A 24,279-nucleotide genomic window follows, 5' to 3' on the forward strand; every position below is an offset into this window, starting at 1 on the left:
GTCCACGAGAGAGGGCACATGGCATGGGGGCACTCCTCACCTAGGGGGCTCTGGCCTGCCCCCAGGGGCACAAGAAGGCGGCCAGGGCATGTCCACACTGCCCTGTCCTCATGCTAACACTGCCTGTCATGGGAAGCCAGCCTCTCCTGCTCCTGCCAGGGGCCCAGGCTAGCAGCCTCTGGGATGGACCCTGTAGCCTAACAGTTTGGGAAAGAACAAACTTAGAGGACTCAGCCTTCTCAGTTTCAAAAAATAAATAAATAAATAAATAAAAATCCTATAATCTACAGTAATCAAAACAGTATGGATTAATATTCAGCCTTAAAAAAAGACAGGACTTGTGTGGAATGAGCCCAGGCTCCAGGGCTGGTTAGGGGCCGACTCCTGCCCAGAAGGCCCTGCAGTGTTGTGTGCCCTGCTGTGGGATCTCAGCAGAAGCTGCTAACCTTCGACTTCAGAGTGACCCTGAGAGGGAGCAGCCAGTTGGCCGTGAATGCTCGCCCCTGCCCCTCACATCAGAGTGGGTACAGTACTTCACCTCCCAGTGCCACTGGCTCACGTGGGAGACCTGTGGAAGTGAGGCCTGTTGTGCAGAGTGTATGAGAGGAGAGGCAGTGAGTTGCAAGTTCCACGCCAGCTGAGCCAGGACCATGCCAGGAGGTGGGACAGGCATCTCATGGGCACACTGGCCACGGAGCAGGGCCATCTTCCTTCAGCCCCTGATCCCTTTCTGTGGACGTGAAGTGGCCCCCGCTGCAAAGTGTTGCTGAGCCCAGGGTCCCTACGTGGACGTCCGGGGCTGCTGCAGGTCCCTGTCAGCCAGCGGAGTTCTCCTCAGACTTCACTTTGCAGATTGCAGGATGTGAAGTCAATGTTTCATTCAAATTAGAATCTATTTTTTTTTATTTAATTTTTATTTATTTGAAAGGCAGAGTAGAGAGAGAGAGATTCATCTGCTAATTCATTCTCAGCCGCAACAGCCAGGGCTGGGCCAGGCCAATGCCAAGAGCCAGGAACTCCGTCTGGGTCTCCCATGTGGGTGCAGGGCCGAGCACTTGGGCCATCCTCTGCTGCTCTCTCAGGCAGATTAGCAGGGAGCTGGATTGGAAGTGGAACAGCCAGGACTCAAATTGGCACCCGTGTCAGATGCTGGTGTCACAGGCAGAGGCTTAACCTACCACGCCACGACACCAGCCCCAACTTAGAATCTTGCTTGTGCATTTCAAAGTCTATCTGCCATGTGGTTTGAAGATTCTCCTGGGCTTTGGAGGCCATTGGCAGTGGGACAAGTTGCCCCTGTAAGGGCCACTGCTTTCCTGGTCTTCTCACCCACAGAGGGATGCAGATTCCAGCAGTGGAAAGGGGTCTGAGCACTGTGCCTGCGGCATCCACTACAAATAATAGTGTTTCAGCTGGGAAAATAGAGCAGGCCACCCACCCCTCACTGACCAACAGCCCTGACCACAGTAGATGCAACTGCATTTGGGTGCACACCCTCCAGCATGAGTTCTGTGTGTGTCTTCCCTCAGTGGCCGTCTCCTGAGCAGCTGTTGCAGGTGGAGCCTCTAAGGGGCTGGGGATACAGCTGTGTGCACAAAAACGCCTCCTCCTTCCACATTGCACATAGTGGGGCGGGAGGCTGGAGGGGAAGAGCACACCTACTGGTTGCTGGTGATGGATCTGGGGAGAGAAATTAAATGGCTAAGGGATGGAGGGGACAGTGTGCTCTTGGGCCATCCTCCACTGCCCTCTCAGGTGCATCAGCAGGGAGTTGCCTCAGAAGTGAGGCAGCTGGGACTCAAACCAGCACCCATATGGGACGCCAGCACCGCAGGTGGAGGCCCAACCTTTATGCCACAGCGCCAGCCCCCCAACTTTGTTTATTTGTTTGTTTATTTATTTATTTATTTGACAGGCAGAGTTAGAGAGAGAAAGGTCTTCTTTCCATTGGTTCACCCCCCAAATGGCCACTACAGCCGGCGGCCAATCCAAAGCCAGGAGCCAGGTGCTTCTCCTGGTCTCCCATGCAGGTGCAGGGCCCAAGCACTTGGGCCATCCTCCACTGCCTTCCCAGGCCACAGCAGAGAGCTGGACTGGAAGAGGAGCAACTGGGACTAGAACCCTGGGGTGCCGGCGCCGCAGGCAGAGGATTAGCCTAGTGAGCCATGGCGCCGGCCTGTTTACTTACTTTTAAAACTTATTTTAACTGAAAAGCAAAGTTCACTGCCCCAAACAGCTGCAACGACTGGACCAGGGCTGAGCCAGGCCAAAGCCAGGAGCCTGGAAACTCTATTTGCGTCTCCCACGTGGGTACAGGGGCTCAAGCACTCGGGCCGTCTTCTGCCGCTTTCCCAGGAGCATTAGCAGGGAGCTGATGGAGATGTCACAGAGTGTCTGTGTGGTGGCACCCACGCGTGCTCTGATCCTCTTTATCGCCGAGTCCTGCACTGGGTGCTTATCCAGTGCTTGGTTGCTTGGTATCTGAGTTGTTCCCAGTTAAGGACAAGGTTTTTGTTCTGTTTTGTTGTCTGCCTTGTTCACACAGTGTCCCCAGCTCCAGGAACAGAATTCCTGGCGCCCTAGTGAGCGCTCAGATTCCAGGTCACTGAGCGAACCGGTCCTTTAGACTACCACTGTTTGACTCAGGCTGCCATGCCGGCGTCCATTGTCACAGCATGGTTCCAAGTCCTGGTGGCTGCTCTGACTCAGTCCAGCTCCCTGCTGCTGCACCTGGGTGGGCAGCAGAGGATGGCCCAAGAGCTTGGGCTCTTGCCACCCTCGTGGGAGACCCAGATGAGGCTCCCGGCTCCCAGCCCCAGCCTGCACCAGTGCCTGAGTGTCAGGAAGACCTGAGCCACATGATGGAGCCCCGTAGCCTCAAGGAGGCCCAGGGGGACAGGCTACCAGGCGGGCAGCACAGCCAACTCACATGTCTGGAGCTAGGCACGGGCCTGGCGGGACTGGGATCAGAAGCCTGTGTGCCTAGACGGGCAGGAGGGGAGAGGACGAAAGCGTGGGGAGAGGCCAACCAGGCCTGGTTAGGCAGGGAAAGACATCATTCTGCGTGATGATGCGCCATCTCCAGGTGGTCCTGGATGACACGGGGCCCACTGTGCAGAGGGTGAGTAGGGGCTGGGTGCCTGCAAGAGGCCTGCCAGGCCCCGGGGGCTCCTGCCAATGGACGAATCTGAAGATACTCGGTGAAGGATGGCCTCTCAGGGCTGTGGCCCCCCAGTGCCTCCATCAGTCAGCCCACCAGGGGGCTTGAGGAAGGAAAAGCCAGCGCTGCAGCAGAGGCAGAAGGGGCCCCAGCAGGAGTATCAGGAGCTGCCTGGCTCCGGGGTCTTCAGGTAGCACAGCACTGGGCTGGGACCTGAAGGCACAAGAGAAGCCAGGGTCACTCCCATGTCCACCATCGTGCGTCCTGCTTCTGTTCTGATGCTCAGATACTGGTGTCAGGAGGTTGTCGAGTTCATGCCCCTCCATTTTGTTCACAACTGTACTTAATCTTTCACACATTTTTCCCCCTGATAATAGAAGTGCCTGAGTGCCTGGGCTTGTGCAGCACAGACGAGCACCACACGTGAGACAGGCTTCTCGCCCAGGCGCTACGACGTTTACAGCCCTGTTGTGAGAGGCCCTGTGCACTGCAGGTGTTCAGCAGCATCGCTGCTCTCTGCCCACCTCACAGCGGCAGCACCCCAGCTGTGACAACCACAAATGCCTCCAGACACTCGGGGTGCCACTTGGGGGACAATCCCACCCAGCCCATCTGGAGCCGCTGACATCAGTCTCTGTCTGCAGGCACCCCCCAGCAACAGCAGCAACAGCAGGTGGATTTCCTTTCGGTCTTGTCTTTCCCTTTTTCAAAAATCTATCTTTATTTGAAAGGCAGAGAGAGAGAAAGAGAAAGACTAAGTCAGCCAAAGACAGAGATTTTTCATCCACTGATTCACTCCCCAGATACCCACAACAGCCAGGAGTGGGCCTGGCCGAAGCCAGGTGCCAACCACACTCAACCCAGGTCTCCTGCTTACGTAGCAGAGACCCAGGTGCCTGAGCCAACCCCTGCCGCTTCCCAGGGCGTGCGTTAGCAGGAAGCTGGAGTCAGCAGCAGGGCTGGGACTCAAAGCCGTGCTCTCTGATACGGGACGTGGGCATCCCAGGCAGCATCTTGACCTCTGTGCCGGACACCCTGCCTTCTGCCCGGTCTCTGCACACACACACTTTTCTGGTTCTGCCTTTTCATCCCCATGCGCACATAAATTCTGATCACAAGAGTTGTAATGAACCTACAGCAGGTTGTGGGGCCATAGCTTATCTCCATTCTTTATGTTTGGCTTTTTCCAAATATGGAAATTCCAAGGGCCCCCAGCCGTTTCCTCTCAGCATGGGGGACGAGGGCGTGGGGTCCTCCTCAGGCTGCAGAGGATGTTCCCTGGCTAAACCTCCACCCACTCCTGGCTCCCCCATTTGTTGTGGAACCCACCGAGCACTTTCCCTACCCCAGGACACCTCCCTAGGCATGGCTAGTAGAGGACACACAGCTAGGACCACACACGCTGGGCAGCACTGGCCAGCAACCCCACTGGTCTTGTGGAGAGGCTGGTACTGCCCCACCAGGCAGGGTGCACACCTGGGGTCACCATGCAGGGGCCCTGGAGCCTGTCCTCTGGGCCTGACTCTCACCCTGTGAGTCTGTGAGGAAGGAAGTAGTTAAATGCTGAGTGTGTATTCACCATTGTTTGTGGCAGGAACGCAGCCCCCATGTGCAGTGGTGGCTGATGGTGCTCAGGGTCAGGTCTACCAGCCTTGACCATCTTGAGGCTGCAGGTGACACCAGGGGCAGTAGCCATTTTTCCATCTCCAGCCATCAGCAGGCACAGCCAGGCCCCCACTATGTGCAGAACCCTTGGAAGGCAACAGTTAACGGGCCGGAGCTGTGGTGTAGTAGGCTAAGCCTCTGCCTGCGGCGCCGGCTCCCCATATGGATGCGGTTCCTGTCCCAGCTGCTCCAGTTCCGATCCAGCTCCCTGCTGATGGCCTGGGAAGGCAGTGGAGGAAGGCCCAAGTGCCTGGGCCCCTGTTCCCGGATTGGAGACCTGGAGGAAGTTCCTGGTTTTGGATCAGCCCAGCCCCAGCCATGGTGGCCATTTGGGGAGTGAACCAGCAAATGGAAGCCTCTCTGTAACTCTGCCTCTCAAATAAATAAATACAATCTTTATTAAAAAGAAAAAAAGGAAGGCAACAGTTAGGGACATGAGCCGCCTCACCTGCTTTTGCTTCCTGTGCGAAGAGGAAGGGAACCTGGTGTCCTTAGGAGCTGTGACAGCTTGTGTGTTGTATCTAGAAAGCTAGGACAGGTGTGTGGAGTGGGCAGAGCATGGCGTTGGGAGACACCTTGGGGGCATGCACTGTTTGGCGTAGCTAGCCCTGGTAAGCGCAGCGCTGGATGTCCTGGCCTTGGGCAGATGTTGCCACCCTGCTCACACCCCGTGCCCTGTTGCCCTGTTTCACGGGCTCACTCTTACCTGTCCATGGGGGCCCAGGCTCTTCCAGGTGACCGAAGGGCAGCCCTCCCCTGACCCTAATCCACCGCTTGATATACCCACCCCCCTTTTCATTCTTCCTTTGAATGTCTCTTACGTCCCTTCTGTGGACTCCAAATGGTTCCAGCCCTGAGGAGCCATCAGTGAACAGGTCAGCCAATGTCCCTGTGCTCACGAGACTGACCGCAGAGGTGAGGGCAGACAGCAGGCCCCCCCCGGGAGCCAGTAAAGAGGCTGTTGGAGGTGGCCACAGAGCGGCGGGGCCCAGATTACAGGGGCCTTTTGTAGGGGTGGCAAAGAGACTCGCAGGGATTGAAGCAGAAGCAGCCAGGGGGCTGTCCGTGGGGGTGGGGGTGGGGGAGGCGAGCTGGTCTGGGGGCAGAGGACTGAGGCCCACAGCTGGCCTGCACTCTGAGGGAGGCATGGCCCAAAGGTCTTCAAGTGGAGGAGTCAGAAGGTCCTTCTGGGCCGGCGCCGCAGCTCACTAGGCTAATCCTCCGCCTAGCGGCGCCGGCACACCGGGTTCTAGTCCCGGTCGGGGCACCGGATTCTGTCCCGGTTGCCCCTCTTCCAGGCCAGCCCTCTGCTGTGGCCAGGGAGTGCAGTGGAGGATGGCCCAGGTGTTTGGGCCCTGCACCCCATGGGAGACCAGGAAAAGCACCTGGCTCCTGGCTCCTGCCATCGGATCAGCGCGGTGCGCCAGCCGCAGCGCGCCGGCCGCGGCGGCCATTGGAGGGTGAACCAACGGCAAAGGAAGACCTTTCTCTCTGTCTCTCTCTCTCTCTCACTGTCCACTCTGCCTGTCAAAAAAAAAAAAAAAAAAAAAAAAAAAAAAAAAAAAAGAAGGTCCTTCTGCCTTTTCCTGGGAGCAGGGGCAGGCACAGAGGGAGACCAGCGTGCCCTTGCACTTTCGGGAATCTTCCCCTCTGTCCTGTCAGCACCCATAGAGCCCAGGAAGACATGTGTCATTAGCTGGCACGTGGCTCCCTGGAGTTCCTCCTGCTCGCAGAGGCTCCAGCATGAAGTGCAGGGGCATGGGGACAGGTTGCATGGGGCCTGAGATGACTGGCCGTAGCTGCCCCAGTGGCCAGCTCCTTGTCTGGCACACAGCACATACCCAAGCGACTCACACAGTGACTTGCCCACCCTGCAGTGGGCTGGAGAGGAGGCCTGCTTCCTGGCTCCTGGGACCTCATGGGTACATCGGCAGTTACAGGTGCTGAGTGAGGACTGGTGCTGCCATGCTCAGCCTGGGCAGCGCTGTCACCTCGTCTGACCCCCATCTGGTGCACAGCGGCAGGGCAGGCTGTGTGTTGCAAGGTGCACCTTGTGGGCCAGGCGCCCTGCCTCTCACTGAGGCCCACCTTCCTGCCCTGCCAGCCTGCCCCCCTCCCCATCCCCACTGTGTTTTCTCCGCCCTGTCTGCTCCCGTGCAGGGCCACAGATGTGAATCAGCTGAGGGCTCCTGTGAGCCATCTGGACGCTTTGTGCCTTAGTCATTGATCGGTTCTTTTCACCGGCCAGCCTTGGGGACGGCTGGAGAAACTCTGTCTCCGCTGTGGGCAGCAGCCAAGGCTGCGGGTGGCAGCCAAGGCTGCGGGAGGCTAATTTATGATCCCAGTTGGGTTTGGCAGGCTGCTGCCCTCTGCACTCTACGTCAGCACCTCCGAGACCCCTCCCTGCCCCATCCAGGGGGTGGAGCTGGCTGCACACAGGTGTCATCGGCGCAGCCAGAGAGGAGTGTGTGCTTCTGTTCCATGGCCGATGCAAAGCGGTGCCGCCCTGGAAACAGTCTCTCCCACCCTCTCCACCCCCGCCCGGGACTGCTTTCTGCCCCAGCCCCCTGCTGGTAGGAAGTCTTCCCTGGGGCTTTCTTTCCATGGGCTTCTTAGGGAAACAACGGCTCCTATCCGCTGCCCCAGACTGCCTGAACACTTCTCACAGTCCCCCAGGAGCCCCAGAAGCGGCTCTGGGGTAATCTTTCTCAGGCCTCCCGGGTTGCCCAGGCCAGGCTTACGTTCTGGGTCATGGCTGGAGTTGAGGGTTGCCCAGCCGAGGCTGGTGGCCTGAGGGAAGGGCAGGGAGGGCGTGTACAGACTCAGACCCCTGGGTGGCATGCTCCATTCTGGAGGCACATGGACCCCACAGCCCCCACTCCCCATCTCACAAGTAGCCAGTCTGATCCCCTCCACCTCCTTGCTGGGCTCTGACTGCCCTGCCTGCCTGGCTGTGACCTCGGTGGTCTCTCGGCCCCGATGTCACCTCCTCCAAAGTCTCCCTGACCGTCTCCGACTGAATCAGGCGGGTCTCCTGTGTGCTCCACCTCCGTGCTCAGGTGGGCTCACTGTGGTACTCCAAGCCCAGGGTTCTCCTGTCCCACGTCCCCTTCTGTGAGGATGCACCCATGCCTGATGAGACCATTGCTGGACACCTGTGTGGACCGAGCCCCGGATCCGCCTGCAGAGAGACCTCAAACCGAGAAGCGGGGGCTGGGCAGGGAGGCAGGCCGTGAGCCTCCCTTGGGCACCAGCTCCTGTGTGTCTGAGGCGTGAGCCTTTCCCTGCTGCCTGGAGCTGCTCCTGGATTTTATTCCCTCCAAAGCCTGGCCTGGTGGGCATCGCTAAGGGCATTGAAACGAGCTCCGAGCGTTCTTTCTGGGGCATTGAAGGAAGAGAGCGTGAAGCAGAGCGGCCGCTGTGCTCCTGAGTGAGGGCCTGGCTTGGGGGTCTGAGGACTCTCTCACTAGTCAGGGGGCCCCCTCTCAGTGGGCAGGGATTCCCATTCGTGTCCCACGGGTGGTGCAGCCCTTGAGAGGCCTGTGAGTGCTGGAAGGGATAGGACGCGGCTCCCTGCCAGCAGCTGAGCCTCAGCAGGAGCCCCCACCCGCCCCATGGCCCCTGCTGGAATTTCCCCTCCCGGGCTCCAGTTCACTCTGCTCTCCGGCTGCCGGCGAGAGGGTGAGCTTCCTGCCTGCTAGGCTTGAGGCCTCAGACGTGCAGAGTGCCCGGTCTCACTCCTCAGAGACACTGCTTGCCCGCCTCCTGCCCTGCTGGGCTGCCCATGGCACAGTAGCCGCCAGCTGCACGTGGAGCCTATTTAGACCGAGCCAGGCTGCAGTCTCGCGTGGCCGGAGCAGCCTCAGCTGTACAGAGCCTTAGCCTTTGGCCCCTCAGAGCCAAGCCCTACCCTTGGCAGCCTTGGAATCCGTGCCAGGTTTGACCAAGGTAGCTCTCTTCCCTTGGGCTTCCATGGATGGGTCATCCAGGAAGTGTGTATTTGAGACCTCACCTGCCCCCATCGCCAGGGGGCCCTCATTCCTGTGTGCAGGGTCCTTTCCAGTACTGGGGAGCAGTCCTCAGTCCCCACAGCAGGAGATGGGTGCAGAGGCAGACCAGCGAACCGGAAGCTGATATTTGCACCTTGAATAACGTGGTGATGGGGGGATGATCCACTAAGTTCCACCTGGCCCCAAGCGGGCAGAACTGGAGTAGGTGGAACAGGCTTGTGGGTGAGAAGTGAGCAGAATTCAGAACAGCTGACGTGTGAGGGACTGAAAGCCTGAGAGAGGCTAGTAAGGGCCCGAGGGGAGAGTAGGTGCTGTGGAAAGGGTGGGGCTCCCAGACCCAGCCCTGCCCAGGACTGTGCGGCCCTGAGAGCTGGGGCTTGACCATTCCCCTATGGGGAAGACCCAGGATGGGTGGGAGGGTGCCAGCCAGGCATTGGACAGGGAAAGACTGCTCTCTGGGCCAATCAGAGGCCCTAGAAAAGGCTGGCGTTGCCAGGTGTGTGCACACCCTTGACCCCTGCCCCATAGCCCCTCCAGGGCCTAGGTTCCATCAGAGAACGCTGTCCTGAGCACTGTGGCCAATGCCTGGGCCTCTGAGCCTAAGATGGCTGGACCATAAGTAAGGACAAAGTCAGCCTGCCACTTGGGCTAGTGGGGGTCCCCCTGACAGGGTGGGCACTGCATCCATGTGGCAGCTCTGGGGGGCTCCCTGTCTGGGCCCACCGTGCACTGTCAGAGGCCACACTCCCTAAGTGAGCTGTGGTGGGCAAGAAATCAGTTCCGGAAACGCGTCCCCCAGCCAGTTGATCAAAGCCGCAGCTGGCGCTTCCCAGGCTGCGGGATCGAAGTCTGCAGAGCTGCTGCTCATCATGGTTCGCTAGGGCCGCCAGGAGGGAGGGGACCACCCGCCCGCCTTCCCCGTGGGCGCCCTGAGCAGCCCACACACTCACTTCCAACCTACTTCTTGCTTCCTCAGAACCTCCAGTGGGCCCGCGACGTGTTGCTAGGCAGCAGTATCCCGTGGCAACAGCTGCAGCACATGCCGGCACAGGGGCTCTTCTGCGAGAGGAACAAGACCAATTTCTTCAACGTGAGTACTTTGCCTTGTTGGTTTCCGGGGCTGCTTGCTGCTGCCGTCGCTGCGTCTCACGGAGAGAGCGCAGGCTCGACCCCCCGGGTGGGCGTTCCCAGGGCCTCAGAGGCCATCTCAGAGGGCAGGCAGGGTGGTGCAGTCACCAGCGCGCCAGAGAGACCCCAGCTCGGGGCTGGGACCGCCAGGCTACTTGTGGCGAGTGGCCGCCCACTCTGGGCACCGACTTGCTGTCCGTGGAGAGGGGTGCGTGCCAGCTGGGTGTCTCCCTTGGGGCCGCAAGAGGCTGTGGTGAGAGAGGCTCCAGCCCCCCTTGCCCTGAAGCAGGGCTACCTGCCCCTGTGTGGTCTGGGGCTCCACAGAGGTGGTGAGTGAGGCCAGCTCTACTGGAAAACTCGGCCACGGCTGGACTTTCAGTTCCCTCCCAGCCCTCTCATTCCGTGTCGGGTGGAGACCCCGTCCTCAGGCAGGACACGGCCCAGGGCCAGGCTTGCCTGCCTGCTGTCCCTAAGGCCCACCCGTGTCTGTCCGTCCTTTGCTCTGCCCTGCTGGAGACAACCCGCTGCCCTCACCCCTCTACCTCTGAGTCCTCACCTGTCCTCCACTCCTCCCAGCACAGCCGACCCCTGCTGGGGGCTCTGGCCACTCGCACGGCCCCTCTGAGCTTTTTCCCTCATTCCTTGTTATTTATATGGAGCAGGATTGGCGTAAACAGGAGCTGAGGGGCACAGATCTTGAGTTGCACGGGCAGACAGAGGCTGGTCCTCAGGGCATGTAATGAGACAGGAACCCCCAAGAGCTTACCCGGCGGTGGGAGTGTCTGGGTCCCAGTGGGGGCTCCAGACCCTGGGAGGCCCGTGTCTGCTCGCCCTCTCTAGGTAGGTGTCATATAGACTAGTAGTGGCTATCGCCGGAATCCAAGTACATGGTGCCAAGGGATTGCCATGAAAGGGAAGCACCCTCCCTCCTGCGTGTGCTTCTGCCGCATGGCGGCCACTGTTCCTTATCCTGTGTGCATCCATCCAGAGAGCATCGGCCAGGACGCACGGATGTGCACAGCCGGCAAAAGTGCACACGCTTCTGCCCCTCGGCTTGGTTTGGTTTGACTTAGCTATCCACCAGAAACCGGCTCATTCTTATCAGTAGCTGCACGAAAGTCCCAACACATGCCGTCCCGGTTCACCTACACGGCCTCTGTGGGTGGGCATGTGTGTTGGTGAGCAGTGCTTCCCACGTGTATATCCTGCGTGCCCTACCCACGTTGTGGTATCTATGCTTCTGGGGGAGTGGGAACCAGAAGCTCTCCCGGAGGAGGTGGTCACACACTGCCATTTATTTTGTAACAAATACGGAGACCACCGGGAATCCTTTTTAAGACTGTGGCTCTCTGAGCAGAGGGAGGCTGTGTCTCTTGTCTTGGGGGAAGTGAGGATGCAAGGGGGGCGGTGCGTGTCGGGCTGGTCACAAGCTCGCACAGGGGAAGTTTGGAAACACATCTCCTGTTGTGGTCAGAAGGCTTAAGCTCCTCCAGGGGCAGAGAGCTTAGCATCACAATGAGGCAAAGGTTTGCGTTTGGACATTTGTGCCCCTTCAGTTGTCCCAGCTGCTGTCATGACTGGTTTCAGCCAGCTTTTGGGGTCAGTCGAAGCCACCCTTTTTCTCCAAGTTGAAGTTGCCCGTTTTCTCTCTCTCTGCGCCTGAACGCCAACTCTTGATGACATGCCATTCTTTGGTCTCATTTCTCAGGGGGGAGGGGTTTCTCAGACTCCTGTTGTGTGAGTTACACTTGCGTATTTGTGGGAGTCCATTCACGGATGAACTCCTAGAAACAGAATTCCTGGGTCAGAGTTCGCGGAGCCTGTGACATTTTAGTAGGCCCCACCCTCTGGAGGCCCAGCTGGAACTCACAGCTGAGACTCATTTTTTTCAGACCTTATCAACACTCCGTATTGTTGCTGCGTGGGGTATTTGCTCTTCAGTGGCTGAAGATGCTATCTGTTGTGTTTCACTCACTGTGAGGTTTAAGTATATTATGATGTTAACAGTTTAATTTCTGAGTGGTTTCTTTTTTTTTTTTTTTAAGATGTATTTATTTGAAAGTCAGAATTACACAGAGAGAGGAGAGGCAGAGAGAGAGTCTTCCATCTGCTGGTTCACTCCTAACTGGCCAAAATGGCCAGAGCTGCACCGATCAGGAGCCAGGAGCTTCTTCAGAATCTCCCATGTGGGTGCAGAGATCTAAGGACTTGGGCCATCTTCTGCTCTCCCAGGCCATAGCAGAGAGCTGGATCAGAAGTGGAGCAGCAGGGTCTCAAACTGGTGCCCATATACGATGCCAGTGCTACAGACGGCAGCTTTACCTGCTTTGCCACAGTGCTGGCACCCCCAGATGGTTTCTCTTCGTGTCATTTTTCTGTTGGCTTATAAAGAACTCTTTTTTTAAGTTCTGACACTTGATTTTTAAAAATTATTTATTTTATTATTTATATATTCAGAAGGCAGAGAGAAAGAGAGGTCTTCCATCCACGGGTTAACTCCCCAAATGCCCACAACTGCCATGGGTGGGTCAGGCTGAGGCCAGGAGCTGGAACTCAATCTCAGTTTCCTGTGTGAGTGGCAGGCACTCTGATACGGTTTGACATCTTACCCACCCCAAAACTCTTCAGATAGTAATGACATGAGCCCTTTGTCGATGTTTTGCAAGGTTGTTTGATTTCCCTGGGCACTTGGATTTCCCACATGGGCTTCCATTACCTGCCTTGAAGAATAACCATAGGGATGGAGTTAGATAAGGGAGTGATGTCCCTCACACAGCATCTGGCACACAGTAGGTCCTCAGGAAAATATTTTTCGGTCTTCTCTCCCCTCTCCCCGCACTGTGGATGCTTTGCCCTTAAACACCACGCAGTGACACGGAAAGGGAGATCCATCCTCTCTGTCACCCCCATAGGTGCCTGCTCTCCCCAGCGCATCCAAGCCCCTTTCCCACTGGACTCAGTCCTGCAGCCCCTTCTGTGGTTTCTGGAACCCTCCAGAAAAGTCAGTACTGCAGAAAGACAGCCTGAGGCTGAGCCTGTGGGATGGAAGACCTGGCACCCACGCAGCCAGGAGTCCCTGCAAATGCCAGGACTGGGTGTCTGGGCTGGCTCTGCCTCTTCCAGGTCAGCTCCTGTCCCTCCGCACATCCCGATGACTTGCCTCCTCCCCCACCCCGCCAGCCCCCTCTGCTTTCTCCCTGAGCCCTGTGGGGATGCTGAGCGCGCTCAGCTTGTTTATCCAACCACATCTCTGTCCAGTGAGGAAACTTGAGTAAGAACCATTGATAAAGGAGCTTCTAGCGCAGCCCTCTGCCGGCTCTGAGGCACGGGACCAGCAGTTGGGCAAGCCGCCGGCTTGTCTGCTGCATGTGCGCGCTGGGGCTTCCTCACTCATCCAGGGCAGGCAAGGCAGCGGGGGTGGAGGAAGTGGTTTTTGTGTCCCAACTTCCTGCCCTGGGTCACCCACACCACCCAGCCCTGGTGTTGCCCTCCCAGCCTCGTCCTCGGGGCCTGGATGGGAGACTTCCCCCACAACCCCCATTATTCTATTTTAAAGATTTATTTATTTATTTAAGGCAGAGTAACAGAGAGGTAGAGGCAGAGAGAGAGAGAGAGAAAGAGGTCCTCCATCTGCTGGTTCACTCCCCAGATGGTTGCAATGGCCGGAGCTGGGCCAATCCAAAGCCAGGAGCCAGGAGCTTCTTCCTGGTCTCCCATGCGGGTGCAGGGGCCCAAGGACCTGGGCCATCTTCCACTGTTCTCCCAGGCCACAGCAGAGAGCTGGATTGGAAGTGAGCAGCCGAGGACTCGAATTAGTGCCCACATGGGATGCGGCACTACAGCTGGCGGCTTTACCTACTAAGCCACAGACCCGCCCCTCACGCCTGTTACTTTCTAAAGATGATTTTTGAAAATCGTATGAGCTGTGCTGTAGCACCTTGTCGCCACAAACAGTTCAGAGGCACAGGGGAGCCCACACCCCTCGACCGCCCACCCCCAGGAGCCACGCCCTTCTCAGAGGTGCTCCTGTGAGCAGCTGGGCTAGTCTCTTCAGGCAAGTGTACAAAAGCAGGTTTGTTGTGAACTTGTCAGACTTAGCGTGCACATGTGTGTATGCCTGTGTGTGGAGAAGTTTCCGTGTGATAAGTTCAGGCCCTCTCGTCCTTCACAGTTGTGCCATCTTGTCAGGCGGGCATGGATGTGGCCCAGCGATGGCCTCGCCAGCCTCCTGCGTGTGTCTTTGTGTAGTCAGCGCCTTCCTCCTGGAGCCCCCTGGGCTGGCCCAGCCTGACCCAGAGGAGGTGCCCACTGATGCCATTGATCCCTGCCACCCACCCACTCCTTTTTTAAATTTATTTATTTGAAAGGCAGAGAGGGTGAGATAGAGACAGACTTTCCATCTCCTGGTTCTCTCCCCCGTAGCCACGGTAGCCAGGTTTGGGCAAAACCAAGACCAGGAAGCTGGAACTCCATCCTGGTTTCTCATGTGGGTGGCCGGGGCCCGTGTCCTTGGGCTGTCCTCCGCTGCCTTCCCAGGTGCATCGACAAGGGACTGGATCTGAAGCAGAGTGGTTGGGACTTGAACTGGTGCTCCGTATGCGATGCAGGCATCACAAGCAGTGACTTCATTCTCTGCGCCCGTCCCTTTCCATTAACAGCTGGCCTCCTGCCGCAGTCTCCTGGTCTGTGTAGATGTCGTAGGTGACAGCGAGACCCTTGGCCCTGGCCACAGGACACTCGAGGATTATGGTAGTACACGTCTTCATGTGGAGCCTCTGTGGGTGCCACAGGGCATGTGGGAGGGGCGAGGAGCAGGGCCCTCACTGGTGGGGTAGGTGCTGTTTAGCCAGGAAGGGGGCAGGAGAGGGAGGCCAGAGGTGCCCTTGGGAGGAGCCGAGGCTGAGCTAAAGCCTGAGGCCGGGCCGCAGCCTGAGGCCTTGCTGACGGAGCCGGAGCCGACAAGGGCCTACAGAGCAGGACCTTGGATTCCATGTCGGCTTTCCTTGGAAACTCCTTGTGCCCTGGGCCCGCCCCACTATGACACAGCTGTGGCAGGGCCCTCCCCCACCCCACCCCCTGGGGTGGGGTTGGATATGCAGATGAGGAAAGAAGGGATGAACTTGGCCCCTGTTCCATACGATGACTGAACCAGCAGCCCCAGGGTTCCTGCGGCCAGCCCTCCTCCTGCCTCCCCCACCTCTGCTGTGGACAATCCCCTGCTGTGACGCTGTCCACTCTAGGGTAAACCAGAGCCCCAGCTAAAGGCCCCTGTGGCCCAGCCCTCTCCCACCAGGCAGAACAGGCTGGCCTTTGCCAAAACAAAGCCAGAGTTGTTAGACATCGTTGGCTGGAGCCTGGCCTGGCCCCTGCAGCCCAGCCTTTTTTTTTTTTTTTTTTTTTTTTTTTGACAGGCAGAGTGGACAGTGAGAGAGAGACAGAGAGAAAGGTCTTCCTTTGCCGTTGGTTCACCCTCCAATGGCCGCCCCGGCCGGCGCACCGTGCTGATCCGATGGCAGGAGCCAGGTACTTATCCTGGTCTCCCATGGGGTGCAGGACCCAAGCACCTGGACCATCCTCCACTGCATTCCCTGGCCACAGCAGAGAGCTGGCCTGGAAGAGGGGCAACCGGGACAGAATCCGGCGCCCTGACCGGGACTAGAACCCAGTGTGCCAGCACCGCAAGGCGGAGGATTAGCCTAGTGAGCTGCGGCGCCGGCCACAGCCCACCCTTTTGAAGTGTCAGGAGGGCCTGGTGGAAGACAGGTGGCTATGTGATCCTGAACTGGCCTCTCTGGCTGACGAGCTCAAGCACACCTGAGGCAGCGCCAGGCCTGTGGGGGCTGCAGGACGGGAGGAGCCCGAGGGCAGTTCCTCCCTCACCCCAGGCAGAGGGGCCAGGGAGGTCCAGGCCAGGTTGGAGGGCAGGTGGCTCCCCACCCCCACAGAGGCTGAGGGCGTCTCTGGTGCCCAGAAGCTTCAGGGCCTCCTGCACAGGTGTGTGCAGCTCTGGGCCGACAGGCAGGCCCTCATGGGCTGGAGGCAGGCTGCTTCGTCCGGGGTGAACTTTTTTCCCCGGTCTTAAAGTTGATTCAGACATGTTCCCATAGTAACCGAGCCAGGGATGGCTCTCCCTCCTTCCCCAAAATGTTTGCTTATTTTAGCAGGCAAGGTTTTTTCTTGTTTCAACCTAGTTTCCAGCTTCTCTGAAAGAAGCAAGGGGAGCTGAGGGCCAGGCTGGCATCGCCTCCTGCTTCTGAGGCTGTGCAGGGTGGAGAGAGCAGAGGGGACGTGCTGGCTGCCGTGTCAGGTGGAGAGAGCCACCTGCCTGGGGCCTTGGGGCTTAATCTCTGCATCCCAGAGGGGCTGGGTGGTGGGAGCCCCAACTCAGGCCTGGCCAGGGGCCTCTAGAGGCGCAAGGCCCTGCCCCAGCTCGAGCGGAGCAGCCGGCGCTGAGGACGTAGCTGTCCGACCCACCACACAGGCTCCTTTCTTGATGGCCTGGTGCCGCAGCAGGTGCCTGTGGACACACATTCCCTCCTCTTTGGTCACCGCTGCTTGAGGCTGCTCTACCTGACTGTCTCAGGGCCTGTCTGTCCCCTTCCCCTGGGTGGCATCTCACTCCCCAGAGTCAACAACTCATGCTGCATTCTCTGGTCTCCTGTGCAGGAGTCTCTCGGACAGAGGCCTAGATGTGCCATCCAGGACACAGGCTCTCCAAACCCGGTGTCGCCACACCTTGCAAGGCGGTTCTGCAGGGCTTGGCCAGGTCCCCTCCCACCAGCCATTGCCTCACCACCACCCCCAGCAGTGAGAATCACAGAGGACTTTTCATTTTGGCCCATCTGTAGGGTGTGACAAGGAATTCCAGGTGGTTTCAGTCTGGGTTTGCCGGTGCGTGGGGAGGCCGAGCCTTCCCACGCTGGTGGCCAGTCCCCTTTGGCTAGGCTCTGGAGTGCTCTAGCCTACCTGGAGGCCACCACACAGGCCCAGGTGGTTCTGTTTGTCTTGACTATGTTGCTTAATTTGAAGGGAGGTACGGTCGTCATGAGCTGTCTTTGTTTCTTTCAACTGTTTGTGCTGTGCCAGCCCCAGCCCTGGAGCCTGCGTCTTCACAGAAGGCCTTGATGTGGTGTGGTGGGGAGGAAGGGCCCCCACTGGTTGGGCCGCCAGCTGTGGCCCCACCAACTGCCAATGCTGAGGGGAGTAGAAAAGGCTTTCAAAGCCCCCAGCTCTCCATTCTCGGCAGGAGTCAGTCACACCTACTCTACAGCAACTGTCACCAGTTTGGGATGTGACCTGGGGGAGCTCCCTCCCCCTACTGGTGAGCAGGTGCCAAGTGTTCAGCAGGGGCAGGTGCAGCGGGCCCACCTTCCAGGCCAGGCCTCAGCCAGTGCCCTTCCCTCTCACACTGGGGGCTGGGCTCCCCTGAGTGCAGACCTCACCTAGAACAGTGTGGCCATTGCCTTCCCAACAACTCGCCCTGGCTCATGCCCAGCAGGCAGGGCATGCCTGGGGACCAAGAGAATCCCCTGGGATGCAAGCAGCAGCCCCCAAAGAAAGAGGGAACAAGGGTATTACGGCCAGATCCCCGGGTCTGCACCTAACATGTCTACCTCCTGTCACGGAGCCAGATCTGACCTCGCCCCCCTGCCAGCCCAAGCCTGACTTGCCTGCTCTCACAAGACTCTGTGCCTGGTGGGCCTGTGGATGGCCCCTGCCCCAGACACCAGCCCCAAGTTCAGGGCCTGTTGCAGGCTGATGTCAGTGAACACCGAGGCATGACCCCGGGAGGTTGGGCTGCACCCAGTCCCCGACGCTCCACACCACCCTTGGCATTGGCAAATATGGGCCGCCTCCCACGGCCGTCAGCACAGGGTATTCCCACCCACCCTCTCTCACAGGGCCCGGGAACATCAGGATAGGAAAAGCTCCACACCTTTCCCAAGTCCGTCTCGCATCTCCCTCTCCCCACTGGGGACTGCTGTGTCTGGTCTTGTCCCTGTGCCCACACTTCCAAGAGCGTGCCAGCTGCACTGTCACCAAAGGCTCACATCCACACGCCACTCTACAAGGCTGGGTTCTAGTCCCCAGTTCACAAAGGGGCTGATGGCTAAGGGGGTTTGGCCAGTCCATGCTGGGGAAGGAGTGTGGATGGCACTCCAGCTGTCCCAAGCAGGAGTGACACATCGGCGAGAGGGGCACATGGGCATCTAGCCCTGCCCTAGGAAGTGTAGCTGGGATTCCCACTGATGGGGGCCAGGAGCTGACTGTGGTGTCAAAAGGCAGCCCATAGAGGCCAGGGTGACACTGTTGGCTGGCTCAGGGTATGGTCCTGAGTGTCTGTCCTTGTGGGTGGTGACCTCACTCTTTGGTAGCCCCCCACTCCCCGAGGGGCTGGGGCTGGTGAGGCTGACCGTAGTGGCAGAGGAGGCCACCACTTCACCTGCAGCGCCATAGCACCCATGTGGCCTAGCCTGGAGGCAGGGGCAGGACTGGCCCCGCTTCTGAGCACTCCCTGGGGACTTTATTTGGGTGCCTTCCTTGGTCTCCCGTAGCATGTCTGGGGGGCGTGGGCACTATCCTAAGCCCCATTTTACAGATGAGGAAACCGTTAGCCATAGGCTGTACAGTTGTCACTCAAAAGCCCCTTTCCACCCTCCGCCCCCTGGGCTGATCAGAGGCCTGGCTCCCCTCCTTGGACAGCAGAGCTCATGGCCCTGTCGACAGGCCCCTGCCCAGGTGGACCCAGATGCCTGCAAAGGGATGTTTGCCGAGTGAGCTCCTGCAGCAGCAGTGGCCAGTACAGAAGCTGAGGGCGTGGCCCGGCTAGCAAGTGGCCAGGCTGGATCCAGGGCTGCCCAATTCCAAGGCCTGCACCCTGAGCCACGATGTTATTGGGAATTGCGAGGCCAAGTCGCTGCTCTCCCTGTCCCGCTTGTAGCATCTGGCCTGGGCATGCAGTTGGGAAGGGACAGGGCGCATCCTCAGCCCTGCCCTGTCCCTCTTCCCTTCTGGAGCTGGAGTCTCTGCCCCTCCCTTGCTTCAACCAGGACGTGTGGGCTGCCCTGGCCTTGATCTGCAGAAACTGCAGTGCGTCCCCTCCAACTTTGGCACCTCCCCTTGCAATCTCGTGCCTTCCCTGCCTGCAGGCCTCTGGCCTCCTTCAGCGCCTTCCTCGGGCCTGTTCCCACCTGCTGGCCTCCCTCACTGGTGTCTCTGTGCTCAGTGTCACCATACAGCCCAGCCTTCCCCAAAACCCCCTCCCCAGCCCTGCCCAGGGCCAGCCTCTTCCTGCCCATGTCAGGCCTACCTGAGCCCCGAGTGGACTCACTTCGGCATGTATGAGTCTGACTTTTGCGGTCTCCAGGCCTGAACAGGCCCCTTCACCCACTCCCAGGCTTGGGCCCCATCACCCGAAAGTGAGGACAGGGCCAGGTGATCTAGCAGAGGGAGCAGCGTGAGCCACCGTGGAGGCCACGGTGCAGCCATGAGCAGGCGCTGCGTGCACAGCATGGGGAGGCCATGAGTGCACTCGGGGCCCTGCCGTCCTGGGCCAGCTGCAGAACGTGGACCCCCTCACGAGGGCAGAGGGGCCGGGGTGGAGGAGCGTCCTCCCCACGTCACACCAGCGACCAGCCACCCTGAATGCACCAGGGGCCCAGACTGGGCGCTGAGAGCACTGCTGACCTGCCACTCCTCAGCGACTCCCTGCACAGCAGCGCCCCGAATCCTCACCAGCGAAGAGGAGGAGCGAGAGCTGGGACTCGGGTGCTCTGAAGCCAGCAGCGGGGCTCCTGGGGCAACACATGGACTAGCAGGGGAGCGTGTTCAGGGAGGGCCCTGGCTCTGGGCGCAGCTGTGCTTCCCACCCGAGGCCGCACCCGGCAGGGGCTGCTTATTGTCCCACGCAGGCATGGCCTCAGCACCTACAGCCCGGGATTCCCGAAAGAAATAGTCTGGAATTGGCTGTGGCTTTCCCTCTTCCTCCATAATCCCAAGTCTCCCCGGCCAGGTGTCTGCTGCTCGCCCCGCCCTCAGCGGCTGTGACTGACAGGTCACCTGGCTTCCCAGCCGCCTCCTCGTTGTCACTTAGGTCACAGAGGAAGCCCAGTCAAGTCACTCACAGTGGGAGTCGAGGACAGAAGAGAAGGGGGAACGCTCAAATTGAGGAAACATGAGCTACGTGGCTATAGTAGGAATTGCTGCAATAGCGCTATTTTTAGCATCGCTGAGATGATCTGTGGGCCAATTGCACAAGCAGAGTAAACAAAAGAAACACTTCAAGTTCTCCAGGGAAAAGTCCCTTTCTAAAAAGTCTTAAAAGGTTAGCGCTCTTGCGTGGATTCTGAGCGGCTCCCGGACTCTCCCTCCTTCCCATGTCCCGGGCGCTGAAGGCTCCCAGCTCGCTCAGCCCCGAGGCTGAAACCTCCCTGTCAGGTCCCTGTCTCTGGGGAGAGGCTGCAGGGGAAGCCACAGGCCTCCGCCTCGGTAGGACCACAGCACAGAAGTCCCCACCAGGCCAGGCCTACCACAGTCACTGCTGGCTTTTTTTTTTTTTTTTTTTTTCCAAAACGCAATCAAATATAAGCAGCCTTTAGACTGCCATTCTCTGGTGCAAAATCTCTTCTGGCCGTAAGAGAGGCTTTCATCTTCAGATGTGGAGTCAAAACTGGCGACCCAGGACACTGGGGCAGAGGGGGTCGATCTACTCAAGCCCTCAGCACCTGCGACCCCGCTGAGCCCTCGCCATGGCCCTGCAAGGGCACACAGGTGCCATGCCTTCCTAAGGCTGCACGGCCAGCGAGGGGCAGAGCCAGGCCAGGAGACCCGCGTCCTGCGTGCCGGCCTCCATGCCGGAGTTTCTGCCCAGCCTCTCAGGGGTGCGCTGTTTATCCCCAGAGGGACAGCAGTATTTGTATACACATGCAGTCTGGCCCCAGCCCCAGGAGGGCCCCCTCCACTCCCAGCTGCCCCTGGGGCTCAGCTGAGCGCTCCCTGTTTAACATTCCTGAAGAGAAGAGCATTTTTCAGGGTAGACTTCTTTTTACCACAAGGCCTCGTTCAGGAATTTGCCGTCCCTATGGCATCTTTCTGAGGTCCCAGGTAGGACAGTCTCAGCTGGTGGACGGCCCTCCCAGGACACTGCTCCAGGGGCAGCACACAGCCAAGGGCGGCAGCAGACAGAGGCATGGGGCCCCAGGTAAGGCTTTAGAAAGCCAGGCTTAGGCTGGGCAGGCAGCCTGTTCAGACTTAGGACAGCCTGGGCAAAGGCGGGAAGGCCAAGACAGGGCTGGTGAGCACCCCATCTCAAGGCCGGGAGGCTTGGCGAGGGCTGCCTCCGCTGCACTCACTCGGCCCACCATGCACTGGCCCGGGGACCCAGGTGAGGGGCCAGGCATTGCCTCCCATGGCCCAGAGATGGGCACTGGGACATTTGCTGCAGTGCGTAACTCCCAGGGTTAGCTCAATGATAAGTTCTTGTGACTGGCCAAAGATGTCTGGGGACCCTGGCTGACCTTTGAGCCCAGGGCGAAGAGGCACAGCGTGGGGTGAGGGCCCTACACTTTCTGCAGAGACCTTGAGGCCAGGAGTCTCTGTAGGTGCGGCCCAGGCTCGTGGATCACAGTAAGAGCCTGGAAGACCAGAGCATCTGGCCGCAACCAGCACAAAAGATGCTCAGATCTTCCCTGGGGTGCCTGCTGCGGGTGCGGGCGCTGCCCTGCCTCAGAGCTCCGTCCTGCTGTGGACTCCCTCCTCCCAGCCCCTTTTGCCCTCTGTTTCTTCATCTCCAAAGGTGGGTCAGCTGGATGAGGTCAGCGGTTTTCCAGCCCTTTTTCCAAAAGAAACCTTTCTCACAGGCCCAATGGAAAACAGATGAAAGGGCAGCCGCTCCAGCAGGACAGGAAGGGCCAGGCCCCGCCCCGGGGCTGCACCCCTGCCGGCCCAGGCTCCCGGGCAGAGGAGTGGGAGCCCAAGAGAGGCCAGGGGCTTCCTCTCCGCCCCGGCTGGCACCCACTCTGCTGTCTCAAAAGAGCCTTCTCCAGCTCAGTGGCCAGGCCTCCTGTCTGGGGTGGCCTTAGTCTAGGGATCTCACTCGCCCTCCTTTCTCCTCTCACCCGCCCCGCCTCCTTTTTTTTTTCCCCCTACTTTTCCTATTTGGAAAGTTTGATTGAGTCGCTTCTGAAAGAGCAACATTGGGTTTGGAATCCAAACCAGAGCGCCACGAAAGCCCCTGCCTGGTTACCATGGTGACAGGCTGTGGCCCACAAATGCCCCTGGGGAGCCAGGAGCTGCCCGGGAGGTCAGGCAGAGGACTCCTCCACACCCTGGGGCCTCTGTGGCATGTGTCCCGTCCCTGCCAGGAGCCTCGGGATGAGCGCCCTAGCCGGCTCCCAGGCTGTCGGCGCTGGCAAGGCCCAGGTTCTTCACCTGCGAAGTGGGGTGCTGGCTGTGGTGAGGGTCACCCAAGAACGCATTGCACAACGAAGGCCACTGTGTCCAAGGGGTGTGCGGTGGACACAGGCACACAGCTGGCAGGGCTCACCAGGGCGGGCGAGGAGACGGGTAGATGGGTCGGATCGTGATCAGTTGGAAAGGAGCTGCAGAAACGTGGTTGATTAAAAAACAGGGTTTGAAATTCTGGCCTCTGAATACGCAGAAGCAGCCTGAGGCTAGGTCAGAGCATGCGGCACCTGTTGCCAGCAAGCCACGGACTCTAGACGGCGGATCGTTGGCCAAACAAGCCTGAGTGACAAGGGAGATGACCCCAGCACCTTCCGTGAGGGGAGCCCAGGGCCAGTGGGAGCGTCATCTGGAAGGAAGTGGCCACTGTCGTCTCGTCTCTGGGCTTTACTCCCAGGGAGGGACCTGCCTGGCTGTACTCAGAGGAGGGGTGAGGGAGCCTTGGACTTGGGGCCATGCCTCGGCTCAGATCCAGGATCCACACATCCCTCCCGGCCAGTGCCTCGGGCATGAGCACCCAATTAGGTGGTGCTGTGGAGGCCTCCCAGGATGGCTGGTAAGGAGCCCTTCTCCTGGGAGAGGGAGGCTTCCAGCCCGTTCAGAGCCAGCCGCCCTCAGCTTCCCTGCTATGAGGCTGGGGTGTGAGCACCCACTGCCAGCTCTGAGCCTGGGCACCCTGAGTGTACTGTGTGAGACTCAGGTGCTGTGGGTACAGGAGCCCCCAGGGTGTCTGCCAGTCCACAGTGAATGCGGTCAGGAACACTCCCAGAGGCCCGCACTGACCTTGAAGTTGGCCAGGCCAGACGGTCAGACACTAGGGAGAAGGCAATCCAGGAGGAAAAGCCAGGGGAGGCAGTGGGGGTGTGAGGGTCCCTCACAGGGCTGCAGGGGACGGCAGAAGAGCGGCCACCATCCCCGCCAGGAGGCCGCTCTGTCCTCAGCAGACACCCCAGGGTGTCCAGGCAGGGAGCACCGTGATTGAGGGTGGGGAGACTTCAGGCCTTAGAGGGCAGGCAGGCCCAAGAGGCTAGAGGAGCTGGAGAGAGTGTCAGCAGGGCTGAGAAGACCCCGTGCCTGAGGCTGAGGAGTGGCGGTGGGAGACGATGGTTCAGCTCAGCTCCCGGAAGAGCCTTGGGTTCTGCCACTGGCACAGGAACACCCTGCGGGTGTGGGAGCCGCTCTGTGTAAGTGGCCCCACTCCTGCGAGGACCCCTGGGTCGGAGGGCCCCGTGCTGGAGGGCCCTGTGCTGTGCCTGGGTTGAGTCTTTGTGGTCACGTCTGCGCTGTGTCCCTCTGGGCTGGGGCAAGCTCTGCAGACTTGAGACTGAGCCCTGCTCTGTGGGGACAGACCTGTTCCCCTCCCACTGCTGTCACTGTGCATAAGGAAGTGGTGGGACTCCAGCCAGCTTGAGACCTTGAACACCTGTGGAGGCATCAGCTCCGCCTCGGCCCTCACCTGTGTCTCGTGGTCAAGCCCGCTGTCCCACCAGACTGCCACTCAGCTCAGCCCCCTCCCCACATGGCGCTCCTGTGCAGGGAGGACACTGGGCCCAGGCCACGGCCGCTGCCACCCCTTCACAGCCTGAACCCAGTCTGGTCACAAGGCATGTGCCCCTCCTCTGTGGCTTCCCCGTTGCCCCCAAGCACACACACCTGGCTGGGCCGGAGGACCACTCTCTAGGGACCGGGGGTCGGAGGGACTGTCCTAGTTTCCTCGGTGTGCATGTCAGACACGGCTTTTCTGTTCGGGCTTCCTCCTGAGATGAAACAGAGGCAGCTCAGCAGCCCTCCAAAGAGTGGGCTATTCTCGAAGTGGGCTGCGGCTCGTCTGCAACCCTGAGGTGGGGGCGGGGC

General features: G+C 59.4%; 1 protein-coding gene across 5 annotated transcripts in view; it reads left to right on the forward strand.

Moving 5' to 3' along the window:
• Positions 1-24,279, forward strand: part of CABIN1 (calcineurin binding protein 1) — a 135,788-nt gene that overhangs the window by 89,269 nt on the left and 22,240 nt on the right. For all 5 annotated transcript variants that reach the window (XM_051837084.2, XM_051837087.2, XM_051837088.2 and 2 more), the window contains exon 29: positions 9,812-9,925. In XM_051837084.2, coding sequence (XP_051693044.2) covers positions 9,812-9,925 — 114 coding nt within the window. The remainder of the gene's footprint in view (positions 1-9,811; positions 9,926-24,279) is intronic.

The sequence above is a fragment of the Oryctolagus cuniculus genome, chromosome 21, assembly GCF_964237555.1.
Source record: "Oryctolagus cuniculus chromosome 21, mOryCun1.1, whole genome shotgun sequence".
Taxonomy (NCBI): domain Eukaryota; kingdom Metazoa; phylum Chordata; class Mammalia; order Lagomorpha; family Leporidae; genus Oryctolagus; species Oryctolagus cuniculus.